Raw genomic sequence first — 13,674 nt, forward strand, 5'->3', positions numbered from 1 at the left:
TATTTTTCTTAATGCAGATTTTACAACAATGCATACTATGCGAAAGTAGGAGGAATCAGCAGAGCAGAAATGAACCATCTTGAAGTGGACTTCTTGTTTGGATTAGGGTTTCAATTAAATGTTACCCCCCATACATTCCATACATACTGCTGTTACATTCAAAGAGAGATGCTGCAACACTCTCCTCCTCTACCTCTACACTTACCACCATCTTCAAATCATGATCATTACTATATCAATGAAGATGGGTCCACACATCAGCATCAACTACCATTTCAATTAATCCATAATATTGTTGATTAATCACCAATAATTTTGTCAATTTGGTTGAAGATCATGATGGGAATGCTAGATAACGCTTTTCTATTATTCGAAAGTCCAATATGATAAAAGCTAAAAGCATTTCAATTTTGTTCATCTCACAATTGAATGTGTTGATCTGGTTCGATTCATGATTGCATCTTTAGAACCTTTTGACACCTAATTCCTTTTTGCATTCAATTTTTAATATTCCATACCTCTTGTTTATTTTGGCAAAAAGAATTGGAAGATTCCTTTTATAAAAACAATGATCGGAAAATAGGACTTTTATCGTTACTAAAGCCGAATACACAAAAGAATATTTATCTCGAATCCATTCCAAATTTTAGTCAAAAACTAAACATTACTTCGCATCAAATCCCTTCCAAACCCTAAATCCATGTTCTCTTAAATAATCTCTTCCATTTACTCTCAAATCCTACTATGATCTCATAAAAATCATCATCGTTACAAATTTTGAAAATTATATTGAAGAAATTATAATCTATAAGAGAGAGAGAGAGAGAGAGAGAGAGAGAGAGAGAGAGAGAGGAACATCTTATAGAAGTTGCATTTGATTAATTTGACTAACGTGCTCGCTGTTTCATTGTTGGTTTTTAGTTTATAAATTCAGGCCTAAAAAACCTTTATAATTATTTATTTATTTATTTATTTTTGAACGCCATCAATAATTTGATAGCCCAACTACGAAAATCTCATGTCCAACCTTGCATAACAAACACCGTAAATTGAACCCGAAAATTCTCCCAAAACTGCAACCAGCTAAAATTAGCTCTTACTACAAATATCACTCGAGACATGAGTGATCCATCTTAAGAAGTTTCATATACCTTAGATACAACAGCGTGCACATAAATGTTGAACTACAAATGCTATCTATTGACGGCTATTTATATGTTATCTTACATTATTCAGCATACTACACGAAACTTTAGCCATAGCACCGAATAGGGTCATTGCAACCTTTGCCAGCCGATTGTTTTAAACCAAATCGTCCCCCCTTTTCAAGATATTGCTGGTGATACTCTTCTGCTCTGTAAAATTTCTTGGCAGGCAGAATTTCAGTTACGATCTTCCTGTTCAAAAGTTCTTGCTGTTTATCCCTCGACTCCAGTGCTGCCTTTTCTTGTTCTGGTGTGTAGTAGTAAATTCCGGATCTATACTGGGTTCCGACATCGTTCCCCTGTATAGAGCATAATGGGGTCATTAGCATGCACAGCCTAAAAGCAATGATAAAAGGGAATTTTTTCCCCACTTGTCCAAAATGTACAGCCAAGAATGCAACTCTCTCGTCATTTAACCCCGACAAGCAACATACATCATTCCCCTTAGTTCTCACTCCTCATTATAAAGTTGGGTAACAAGAAAAAATCGGAGAGAAATTTTGCAGGAATTTCAGCCTATTCTTTCACAGGGAATTTGGTTTGAGTTTAAAATTCGCACATCATTTGAAATGAAATTATGAGCAGAGAGTGTGAAATTTTGTTGAGGTTTTTGTCACGTTTATCGTGGGATTTTGACTCATAGTCAACAACAAGATAAGCAAAAGTTTGCAGACATATCATGAGCGGGATAAAGAGTTGAAACAGCTATGCACATATTCATCAGTAAAATGTAAATTGGATTAAAAAGGGACATTGATGTTGAAATGGTTGGATGAAAATAGATCACTGTAATACTGAGAAATTATGACAATTTTTAGATGTAGAAAACCAAGAGGCTATATAACTCCCTTTGAAACCCAAAAGGAATCCACACATTTTGAAAACCACACGGACGTAAACTCTTTTTTGTCCCTACAAGAATAATCAAATGGCCAAACAATTAAGGCAAACGGAGATTTTGAGTTTCAACATCCACAAGGCCTTTACAAGAGAGAGAGAGAAAAAAAACACAAATTTTTACTGAATGTGACATTGGATCTGTACGTTTTTTCATCATAAATTTTCAATCTAGTAAACTTATAAATTAATCAATATATTTAGATACCAGACGACTAATAAGTATAAAGCATCAATAGAAGCAGCAATTACTGCAGTAATGCTACTCTAATGACGATGGCATCTTACAATAACCATATTGCAATAATATCAATATTATGGCCCCGTTTGGTAGCCATTTTCTTCAAAATGCATTTTTCTCTCTCTTCTTTTCAACAACATATTCTTTATTAAAATAATATTACACGTAAGTAAAAAACTTTTCTTTATTTTTCAACCACACATTTCACGTGAATTTACTATTCTAAAATGTATTTTTACATAAAAATACCTATCAAACACCTCCTATGTGTAAGTTACTAATTCCTTGAAAAACTAAATTTTATTTTACAATTGAGAAAGTGGATTCTAAGTGTGACTGAACTGCACTAATTGTAGATAGACTGCGGTCCAGATGATTCTGAAAAGAAGTGAACAGTGATAAGGTGGATGCATGCAATAGCCTTCAAACAAGACTGGAATAACTAAGACCGCTCCATATTCCCACTTTAATTGAGTTTTAATTTATCCAAGTATCCTTACTCGTACAAATAGCTTCCAAATCTAAGAAGATAGCCACATCTACAGAACTGTATGTCTTGGAATTGGAAATTTTCCTCACTAATGCAACATGAGAACAAGAAAATTGGGTCCTCTGATTATATATTACTATGCAATGAAAGTAACCAAAGTTCCTAATACTACATTTGGAGGTATGGAATTTGGGCCATCAAATCAAGAAACCGGTTGAATTGGTTAAACTATGAGGCCTCAATTCCATTGCCCTAAATTTATTTTTGTTCTGTAAGAAAAATAGCAAAATAAGAATTTGTTCACTGCAAATAAATAGTGAAAAGGCATAGGTCACTTTTATATCTATCAAAAAAAAAAAAAAATTCAACATTTTCTTTCACCTCTCATTTCATTTGGGAAAAAAATAGAGCGAAAGTATAATGCTCTAAATTCTTGAACTTTCTACATCTCTGAAGCTTATTTGAAGTATGAAACATGATACAAAAATCAAATGATCTCTCAAAGTATTCTCCTCACTGGAAGGGGGAAAAAAAAATGCATGTCCATGTCATCAGTGGTTGAAAAATTGCAACATAAAAAAAGAACAAAGAGAGTGATATTACCACAAGGAAAATATAGGAATTTGATTGAACTCTGCAATCCAGTAAAAACAAGGCTTACAATGGTAGCGAAACACACACAACTACTTATCTACCATATCAAGCATTAAAGAGATCTTTCTGTTTTCAAATCTATATTTCCATCAACATGCACACATGGCCCTCGAAGTCCCACCGTATCATCCATGGAAATGAAGTATTTAAAAAATAAAAAATAAAAGCTCTTTTTTTGAAATTATCATTTCCAATGCATGTAGTTTAACCTTTTTCCATTATCTTCCTTTGACAAAAAATTATTATTACTTGTTTGCCAAAAAAGACATTGATTTTGGAAAGAAAGATCTTATACAGTACATGTTATTTAGTTAATTGTGACAAATTTGCAGCAAAACAACTAAATCTACCAGTATGGCGTTGAAGAGTAATAATTATGAATAAGAATTTTCTATCAATTTTCCTCCAGGAAATTTCTATCAAAAGTCAACCAAAATTTGAAACATCAAATCAAAAATCAAATAAAATCTTCAATAGAAATGAAAACTCCAAAATTCAAAAGCAATAATCATCAGATAGAAACCCGATACAATTAACTCATTATAGCTCATAATTTACAACACTCACCTGGCGATTAGGAGTTGTAGGATCATTTCTCGCCCAGAAAACATCAAGCAGAGTCTCATAACTACAGTCCTTAGGGTCATACTGGACACGAACAACCTCCGAATGGTTCGTGGTACCGGAACAAACATTCTGGTACGTGGGATTGTGCAAGTACCCCTGGGAGTATCCCACTTCAGTCTTGGTCACACCAGGCACTCTCTGGAAGGCCAATTCAACTCCCCAGAAACAACCCGCCCCAAGCTGCGCAAACTGTTGACCCGGAGCTGGTTCCTCATCGTCGGTTCCCTGCGCTATGGAAGAATCGGAAGAGGAATCCACGGGGGAGTCAGTGGAGTTGCGCACACCAAATCTGAACTTGTACAGCCAGTTCATTCTTGGAGAGGTGGAATTAATGGAAGGGTTTTTAACGGTGTAGGAGGAATTAAAGGGTGTTGGGGAGTAGAATTTGGGAAAGGAAAAGAGCGTAGAAAGGACGGAGAACGTGGCTATGGCGGTGATTTTGAAGATTATTCTTAGAAGAGATGGCGTGTGGGGTTTGTTACGTGGGTCAGGGACTGTATGTTCCGTGTATAATAAAAACATGTCGATTTCGAGAAAACTTCAACAGTACTAGAAATTTATCCGTCATTTAAATTTAATCAAATAAATTTGGCCAATTTCGTGACAAATCAATAAAGGTAATTAACACAAAATGTTTTTATCTTTTAATATGATTGTGCAAAACATCATTACTTTTTACTTTTGGATATTTTTATCCTTACCTTCACGTTTTATTATGAAAATCATTATTTTCATCAAATTTCTTATGTAAAATTACAAATATACCCCCTATTAAAATAAAATAATAAAAAATAAAAGTAAAGTAAAAGAATAAATTACAATTATACGCTCAAACCTTTTTAAAAAATTCAAATAAATTATTAAAATGGTAATTAGCACAAAACGTCGATACATTTCTTTTTTGACATTTTCACCCTTATATTTATATTTCATGACAAAAATCGTTATTTTCATTCATTTTTTCAATTAAAAGCTGTAAAATGACAAATATACATTTCTCTTTAAATAAACAAAAATAAAGAAAAGAAAAATGAAGAACAAATTGTAAATATACTCCCAAATTTTACAAAAAAAAAAAAATTTAAAAAATGATTAAAAAACAAAAAATTACTTTATTTTTAATTATTTATTTAAGATTAATTTGCACTTTTTTTTGAAAATTTTGAAATTATAGTTACAATTTATTCTTTAATTTTTATTTTGGTTTATTTAAACACGAGTGTATATTTGTCATTTTACAGCTTTTAATTGAAAAAATGAATGAAAATAACGATTTTCGTAATGAAATATAAAATAAGGGTGAAAATGTCAAAATAGAAAAGGTATGGACATTTTGCACAATAATAATGAAAGGTATAGACATTTTATGCTAATTACTCTTTTAAAAATTTATTTGAACTCATTTGCACTTTTTAAAAAGTATGGGTGTAAAATTACAATTTATTCTATAACTTTTTTTTTTTAAAATTTAAATATGAGGTATATTTGTCATTTTACAGGAGAAATTTGATGAAAATAACAATTTCCGCAATAAAATGTGAAAGTATGAATAAAAGTGCCAAAAAATGAAAGATAATGATATTTTGTGTTAATTACCCAATCAACGATTAATTATCATCTTTATTTCACTAAAATTATATTTATTCCACGTATGTGATTACCCATTATTTATTAGACTATTAAGTATTAATTTTTGAAAGTGGCAAAATTATCAAATTAAAACTTTTGAATATACCTTTAATACTATTTTATTGAAGAATGTGTAATTGAAAATGAGTTTTGAAGAAATGATTTTTTAGAGAACGGGGTTCAAACACGGCTTAAATATAATTATTCAAAATTAAAAGGACATTTAAAAAAAATAAAAAAAATCAGAGTTAGTATGAATTGAATTTCCTCCCAATCTAACAGTATTCTATCAATTTTTGGCAACTTTCGTTCAATGTAATATAGACGTGAGAGGTTATGTGACACAACTGCAAGTCAATTCGTGTAACGTGTTTTCTTAAACAACAAACCAAACTTTTAACTTGAATCAAAATTAAATATTAATTTTAGTTGTACATTTATGACTGTGACTTATTAGAAATATAATTTTAAAATTAACTAACTTGTAAAAGAAATTAAAAAGTCAAATGGTCACGTTTGTGATATCTAATAAATATTCTGACTTATAATTTAAATTAAACATGTTCCAGTCACGTATCACTCAATTTTTGGTTCACAATCATATATTAAATCATAAACCACAAAAGAATATAGGAACATATCACACAATTTATTGTGGAAAATGTTCATAGTTTCTTGTTTTGGCATTTTCACCCCTATTTTTCACATTTCATTGAGTAAAATGTCATTTTCATCAATTTTTCTAATAAAATGACGATTTTACCAACCTAATCAAATAAAATAAAAACAAAAAATAAATAACCAATTGCAACCATGGTCCTTAAGTTTTTAAAAAATTACAAAGAAATCATAATTTCTCCATAACCACCACTTTTACACCCTACCGAGCCACCACCAATAGATCCACATAGCTACCATGCCTACGGGACTCCACTACTACCAACCTTGCATCACTCTCGCACCATCCTCCACATGAATTTGAAGATTGGAGCACTTGGGACCCACCAATTTGGTTAGACTGCTCTCACCGTGCATCACGCTTATAGAGTTTTGGACCAGAAACTAAAACGATTGAGAGGTGTAATTTGTTCAATTAGATTCATACCCATTGTTGTTTGGGTATGATGATGGTTCGATTGATATCAATTTGGGGAATTAGTCTTATATGATGCATGAGTTGAAGAAGATAAGTTTGGAAAAATGGACGTCGCTATCGTCGAATGTTATTGAATTATAGGTGAATGATTTAAGGCAGTTTTGATTGATATGGGGCCATGTATAGGTTTGTCAAGGTGAGAGGCAATCATTTGTGGTGGTACACGACCGTGGATGTCGTCGAAAGTGGGATTGCTGTGAAGGGTTGTATATGGCAGCTTGAATTTTTGGGCTGGGAATGTTGGTTGTTACTGGCAAATTGGTTACCAATACTGTGGGGAAGATGTTGGGGAAAGTGGGGTGAGGCTATTGGTGGTGGAGTTCGACGGGCGTGATGGCCGGAAGGTGGTGCTAAATAGATCTATAGGTGGCAGCTTGGTAGGGTTGTGAAAGTGGAAGTGGCAACGAATTTAGGATTTATCTGTAATGTTTTGAAAAATTTAAGACTATGATTGCAATTAGTTATTTATTTATTGTTTTATTTTATTTTTGTTTTATTTGAATAAGAGGGTAAAATCGTCATTTTATTGAAAAAATTGATGAAAATGACCTTTTGCGCAATGAAATGTGAAAGTTAGGGGTGAAAATGCAAAAAAATAAAAATGAAAATGAAAGATATAGACGTTTGTACAATAACATTGAAAGGTAGGGACGTTTTGTGCCAATTGCCCTTTATTAAGCGATGAGATGAATGTATTGAATTTTTAACTCCACCAATTAATATTTAGTTTTGATTATCAACTTATGTTAATTAGTATGATTAATATATTTGTGACGATAGATTATCAATCAATATTATTTTCCAAGATATGTTAAACATATGTTTAATATGACTCGACTCGATCTTATTCCTAATCCAAATTCATATGTATAGTACGCTCATGCTATAAGTATTATTCCTATTATCTATTAACCATGTGAGAAATATGCTACGTTCTACTTATTTTGAGTTTTCCAACATTACAAATAAGTAACTGAATTTTCTAAATGGTACACAAATATTCAAACAAATATAATTAATGCATATTAAATGACAAACACGAGAATTAACTGAAAAACAGTAATTCTTGAATTGAAAACTATAAATGAATAGCTTTTGTCATCCATCTAATAAATAAAAGATTTAGTCTAACTTTGTCATATGAAAATTACACAAAGAATAAGAAAAGACATCACCCAAGACAAGGAAGACAATAAAGAACTTGGAAACTCCAATTTTTCACTTTAATGTTTGACCCAAACGACGATTGATTGCTTCTTGAATGTAATAATGCTTCTTACACTCTCAAAACAATGATAAAAAAAAAAAAATACCCCCTACATTCCGCACGACCTAGCTATATAGAGTGCCAAAATATTGTATACAAAAACTGAATGAGGAAAAAAAATTTCCCTGAGTTAGACCTAGGCACGGGCCTAGTACAAACTAGGGCGCTTGCCTGACCCCTTTAAACAGCCCTAGGTGAGGCCTTTTTGGTCCGAGGCGCACGCCTCGCCTTCATGCGAAGGCACGTGCTTTGGATTCTTTACAACTTGGCCCTTAAACTTTCTCCAATGTACTTTTTCGTATTTTTTCACTTCTTTTTGTCCCTTTTTACTTGTTCTCTTATCCAATTAAGTTTTCGTACTTTTGAATCTTCGTACTTTGTTCCCAGCCAACTTTTAATTATTCGCATTTAATCCCTAAACTTTAGATATGATTCACTTTAGTCCTTTCCTTGCTTTTTTCCCCCAATTTCACCAATGTCATCACTGTTGTCTATAAAATCAATATTTACATAGAATTAAGCCATGTTTCATATAATTTACGAACAAATAGTTAAATTTAGTTGTCCAAATAAGTGTATAAAAATATGCGTATTATACAACATTAATAGATTACGAATATTTTATTAATTACAAATTAACTGATCATAGTCGCTATTCTTTTCATCCAACAAGCAACAGCCTCCACGTCATTAGCTAATCTACTTCCCTGATTGTATCCATTCACTTATCAAGGTCACCATGCATCTAATTCTGCTTTTGATTTCTCTGGCAATGAATCTTTTGCTACTGTTGCAATCGATGACGACTCTTCTTTCTGCCTTGTCGACACCTCTACCAAAATGTCACCACCACCACAATTACAAACGACTCCCATATCTAATCAAAGATAGCTCTTAGGCCTAGACTCGATTTGGTTTGTGTCGTTTTCAACTCCAACCCGAAATTAAAACCAAATTTGTTGGTTTGGGTGAAGTTCAACCCGAACAAACTCACTCTAACTCTAAAACCAAATCACTTAAATCTAATTGGTTTGGTTAGTAGATTTGGACTTTGAGTCCAAATTGAATTGATTTTTAAAAAAAAATAAAAATTGTCAAAATTTGCCCACTTAGATTACAAGAATTAAAATAACTAAATAACTTACAGATCAAAAGAATACTTAGGAATTTTATTGTTTTTTATGCATTATGTAGCCTACCTGAGTAGGAAAGAGGGCTAAGTATAACATAATGAGTTTGTGAAAGAAATTTCATAGTGCTATTACTTATTAGCAACATCATAAATTGGATGGAGCCGAAATATAGTTATGGGATTAGGGCTTATTTTTTGATTTTTATTTTTCTTAAAAAAATGTAAACAAGTAAGTAGGTTGGGTCATTCCAGTTAATCAACGGTTTGAGGCTTCAAATTATAGCTGAACCAACCTACCATGGTTTTATCAAACAAATTACTTGTATCAAATCAACTTGAGCCGGTTCGATTTGATTGGTTTGGTCAATTTTTCGATTTTTTTGCCTTGGTAGTAGCTCTTTAACCCCCACTATCAGCAATTCCTACTACCATAGAGCCATGGCTAGGAGGCTAAGGTGATAAAGATAGAGACTTAGAAGGAACTTTCTCATCGAATTATCATGCACACTGTAACGCCACCATGCCCACACCATCGGCGCCATCCTTCACCTTTAGATCTACGGTCGCTGGTCCACTACCATTGTAGCATTGCCAAACAATTTCCAAATTTATAGCCCTCGTCCCTGCAATGCTATCGCCAACTCCATCGACCCTAACCCACCTCCATCATCATTTCTCTAATTATCTTTCTCTCCAACCCACCTCTGACTCTCCACTCTTCCCTCCTCTCAACTCTTAAGAACAAGTTTTCTTCCAACTCATTCACCACCTAATCCATTACACCTCCTAGAGATGCCGAATTAAGTCCCAAGAGACGGGGATGGAGACAGATTGTGGTCATACCGGGTGGTGTTGGGTGGCCTTCTGGCCGATGACACATTAGAAATTAGGGATTTTCTACAATAAGTAATAAAACTTATACATAAACAATTACATAATAATTTACATACAAATAAGGTATTAAAAATGTTTGATTATTGGCATGAAATTTGCAAATAAGCTTTAGGCAATGAAAATTATTAACTATATATACCGGGAAAATTATTGTTTCCTTTGTTTTAGAAAAAAATATAGCCATATAACCAACTTTTAAACATATATTTTCATGAAAAAAATATCAATCAAACACCCCAAAAATTAAAATTTGAATAAAAAAATCATTTTTTATGAAAAATAAATCCAATCAAACACACTTTAATAAAAAAAATTATCGAATTTTGATAAAAATCAATAAAAGATGTAGTTAAAAATTAAAAAGAAATTATAAAATCCTTCAAGTATAGTTAAAATTAAAGTTTGATCAATTAAAATAAAATGTTATTGCACAAGCAATTTTTCCACTCAAAAATTGTATTTATAAGTTTGTAAATTTCAGAAGATTTTGTGTAGGTTGTAAGAAAGTTATAGAACTTGGCCCTTTCCCCAAAAACATGTCCATTTCACAACTCCTCATTTTAATTGACGTATACAGACAGCAAAAGCAAAGGAATTTCATTCACTTAGCACAATTTATCCTTTTTCCCTTTTCCTCTAGAACATTTAGGCTTATAAGATTAAAAAAAAGACATACATGCAACAAAATTTTATTTAGTCCAGTCGAACATATTAATGCATGCCACTAAAAACACAAATACGTGCAAACCGACAATAATCTTGTCTCGTTACACATTGTGTCTCAAACGCTTTCTCAACAACCTCACTTGTAAGAATCATAAACCATGCAATCATCCATAGCTATCAAAGGTCAAATTTAAAGAATGATTTGCTTCAACTAGTAGATCGACAGCCTTCACGACTTTCCTCATCATATGAATTTGATCTTGAAGTGTAGGGAGATTAGAGAGAAGTCAAAACATTTCAGATCCTGCGATGACCCAATAATAATAATAATAATAATAATAATAATAATAATAATAATAATAATAATAATAATAATAATAATAATAATAATAATAATAATAAATTCCATTATGGTATATAGTTTTGATCCACAAGTATAATAACATTTAAAAATTACACAAAACACCTTAAATCCTGTGAGAGAGAATGAAAAAGACGCATCCTTCTTGAAATGGAAGAAACGAATTCAACAAAAAGACAACAATTCTATGTTGAGAAAATAAAGATGTTACCATGGTGTTACAATATGTTTAGGAACACTAAATCATGTTGCAAGCATGACTCGTCAAAGAATGAGTGGAGCATTCAAATTTTAATTTTCCTCCGTCAATGACTCAATGGATCACATATTCTACAGTAAGGGATGCAAAAGCTTTGAGGAGTATTAGTTAGTTAAAGCAAAGGCAATAGATTGATTTAAGAGTTCTAGACGGATGTGCATGAAAGTTGAATAGTTATCTTGGAACTGAAGGGGAGAAAGATGTCCACAATATATCTTGTCGAATAGCAATTAGAGATATACATGACATGTTTGGTATGCAGTATTGGATTGCACTCGACAATACAATCACCACGATTTCAACTTCTTCATCTTCCTTACTCAGACCAATAGGGTACAAACCAACAAGCCACAAGTGCATTAGGATGAAAACTAAAAAGATCCATTTCATTGTAACCAGATCACATAACGCTTTAAATTCTATAAGACCTTGTAAATGTAGAAATATCTATTATACTAGAAGGATTTGAAAATCAGAAGTGAAGGAAGCCCACTAAGAGGATGAAAATGGAAAGAGCAATTGGTACAAACAGAATCCTTATTGAGTATGCAAGTATATCCAAAAGAGACTGAGAGGCCTAATAAGTGGAGGAACAATGTTAAAATAAATTAGACATTTATGCTTGTATAAACTATAGAAGCATTAGGTAGGCCCATGGCTCATCGTACGAGAAATTTAAAGAAAGGATAACAAGCTAAGTTGTGCTTAAAAGGTAATCTGTATCGTTTTATCTTTTATGTTAGGGGACAAACATAAGGAAGTTATTTACATAATTCAAAGATTGACAGAAAAGTATAGAGCAAAGAATTTTTAGTTTTTATTTTTTTCCAATTTAGACAAATCATGTGGTGCCTATTGTGTGTTATTCTACCTGAAATATTAATGTCATTGTGATATGTATGATGGAGTAGTCACGTGTGTAAAATCTAGTGGGAATTGTAAATAATTTCCTATTAAAAAAAAAAAAACTTATAAATTTATACCTTCTACCATTTTTATCTTGAAGAATTTACTAACTGAAAAATGGCAAATAAATCGAAAAACGATCTTCTCAAAAGACCCCTCAACAATAAAAGAAATGCCTTGTGTGAATTAGCAAGGCAAACAACTCAAAAGAAACCACTTATTTACTTCCTATTTCTTAATGGAAAAGAGTAATTGTCCAATATTCTTCTAGTCTTCCACTTACATACTTCTTCGATTTCACATAGCCACACTAATTCACTACCCACTCATTCCTTATGACATGTTAACCATACAAGTAAATCAACTGTTAATTAAAGTCAAGGGCCTCAAATATGTCATTGTTCTATAACCTTCATAATGGAGGCGTTAACGGACATTTTTGTTAAAATTCCAACGCTTTGTATACCTAAGAAATTACTCTCCAGCAATTCGAATCCAAAGCATTTAAGAGTATAATCACTCACAAACTTCCTATTTTCTTTGTCCAATTCTAACAAAAAAATTTGAAAAAAATAAAAAATAAAAAAATACACGAATAGGACGAACCAATGAGTCTCCTTACCTTTCAAGAAAATCCATTACTCCAGAAATTTCTTAATTCAAATCAATGACCAAACAATGGTTTCCTTCCCCTTCCGCTGGTCAAGTTCTTTCTCAGATCCAGTATGGAATGCCCCCTGGATCTACACTTGCTAGAAATGACACAAGAAGCAGTGCAGTCGATCGAAGAAAGAAAAAGTAGAATTCCACTTTTCCTCATTTGACCTGTTACACAAAATAAGATATCTTTTTATTCTTTTCATGTGAAAATTGATGGTTTAAGCAGGAAAGATGGGTGATTTCAACAGTCCAGATACAACTCAAACGGAGAATATTATAATGGGAGAGGTAGTTTTTATTCAAGTTTATTATTTCTTTAACATTCACTTGTGCCCCATTAATATCTTTAAAAAAGCTTGAAGTGATTGTTTTTTAACTCCATTGACACTTCCAAAATACTGAAAGGACCAGCACTCCTTGTCATGTATCTGCCATCCTTTTGGTGTATGTGAAATATCTTTCGGTTTGATTAACTGCTGAGGATGATTTGTATATTTTCATTTTCTTTGCTATAGTCTTCTCCAAACTGAAGAACCATCTCTCTTAGGAATAAAAGTATTCTGCAGTATCTGGTTGTGTGGCCTATCCACATACTTATTTAGATTGCCGTGCTCCAAAAACAGTTAGTTG

General features: G+C 32.3%; 2 protein-coding genes and 1 long non-coding RNA gene across 3 annotated transcripts in view; 1 reads left to right on the plus strand and 2 right to left on the minus strand.

Annotated features, from left to right (window-relative positions):
• LOC111410267 (cyclin-U4-1-like) overlaps positions 1-450 on the plus strand; it is a 2,888-nt gene extending 2,438 nt beyond the window's left edge. The window contains exon 2 of the mRNA XM_023040539.1: positions 18-450. Within this exon, the coding sequence (XP_022896307.1) occupies positions 18-303 (286 nt within the window). The 3' untranslated portion in view covers positions 304-450. The remainder of the gene's footprint in view (positions 1-17) is intronic.
• Positions 451-1,006: 556 nt separating this feature from the next.
• Positions 1,007-4,636, minus strand: LOC111411279 (peptide methionine sulfoxide reductase A1-like). Its single transcript, XM_023041827.1, has 2 exons — positions 4,055-4,636; positions 1,007-1,504 (listed from the first exon to the last, which is right to left on the minus strand). Exons 1-2 carry the CDS (start codon positions 4,634-4,636, stop codon positions 1,253-1,255), a joined length of 834 nt encoding a protein of 277 aa, XP_022897595.1. The 3' UTR covers positions 1,007-1,252.
• A 6,215-nt stretch (positions 4,637-10,851) lies between these two features.
• On the minus strand, positions 10,852-13,402 carry LOC111410268. Its single transcript, XR_002705636.1, has 2 exons — positions 13,007-13,402; positions 10,852-11,162 (listed from the first exon to the last, which is right to left on the minus strand). It is a non-coding gene; the product is annotated as an uncharacterized LOC111410268 (long non-coding RNA).
• Positions 13,403-13,674: the final 272 nt, after the last annotated feature.

The sequence above is a fragment of the Olea europaea genome, chromosome 15 (assembly GCF_002742605.1).
Source record: "Olea europaea var. sylvestris chromosome 15, O_europaea_v1, whole genome shotgun sequence".
Taxonomy (NCBI): domain Eukaryota; kingdom Viridiplantae; phylum Streptophyta; class Magnoliopsida; order Lamiales; family Oleaceae; genus Olea; species Olea europaea.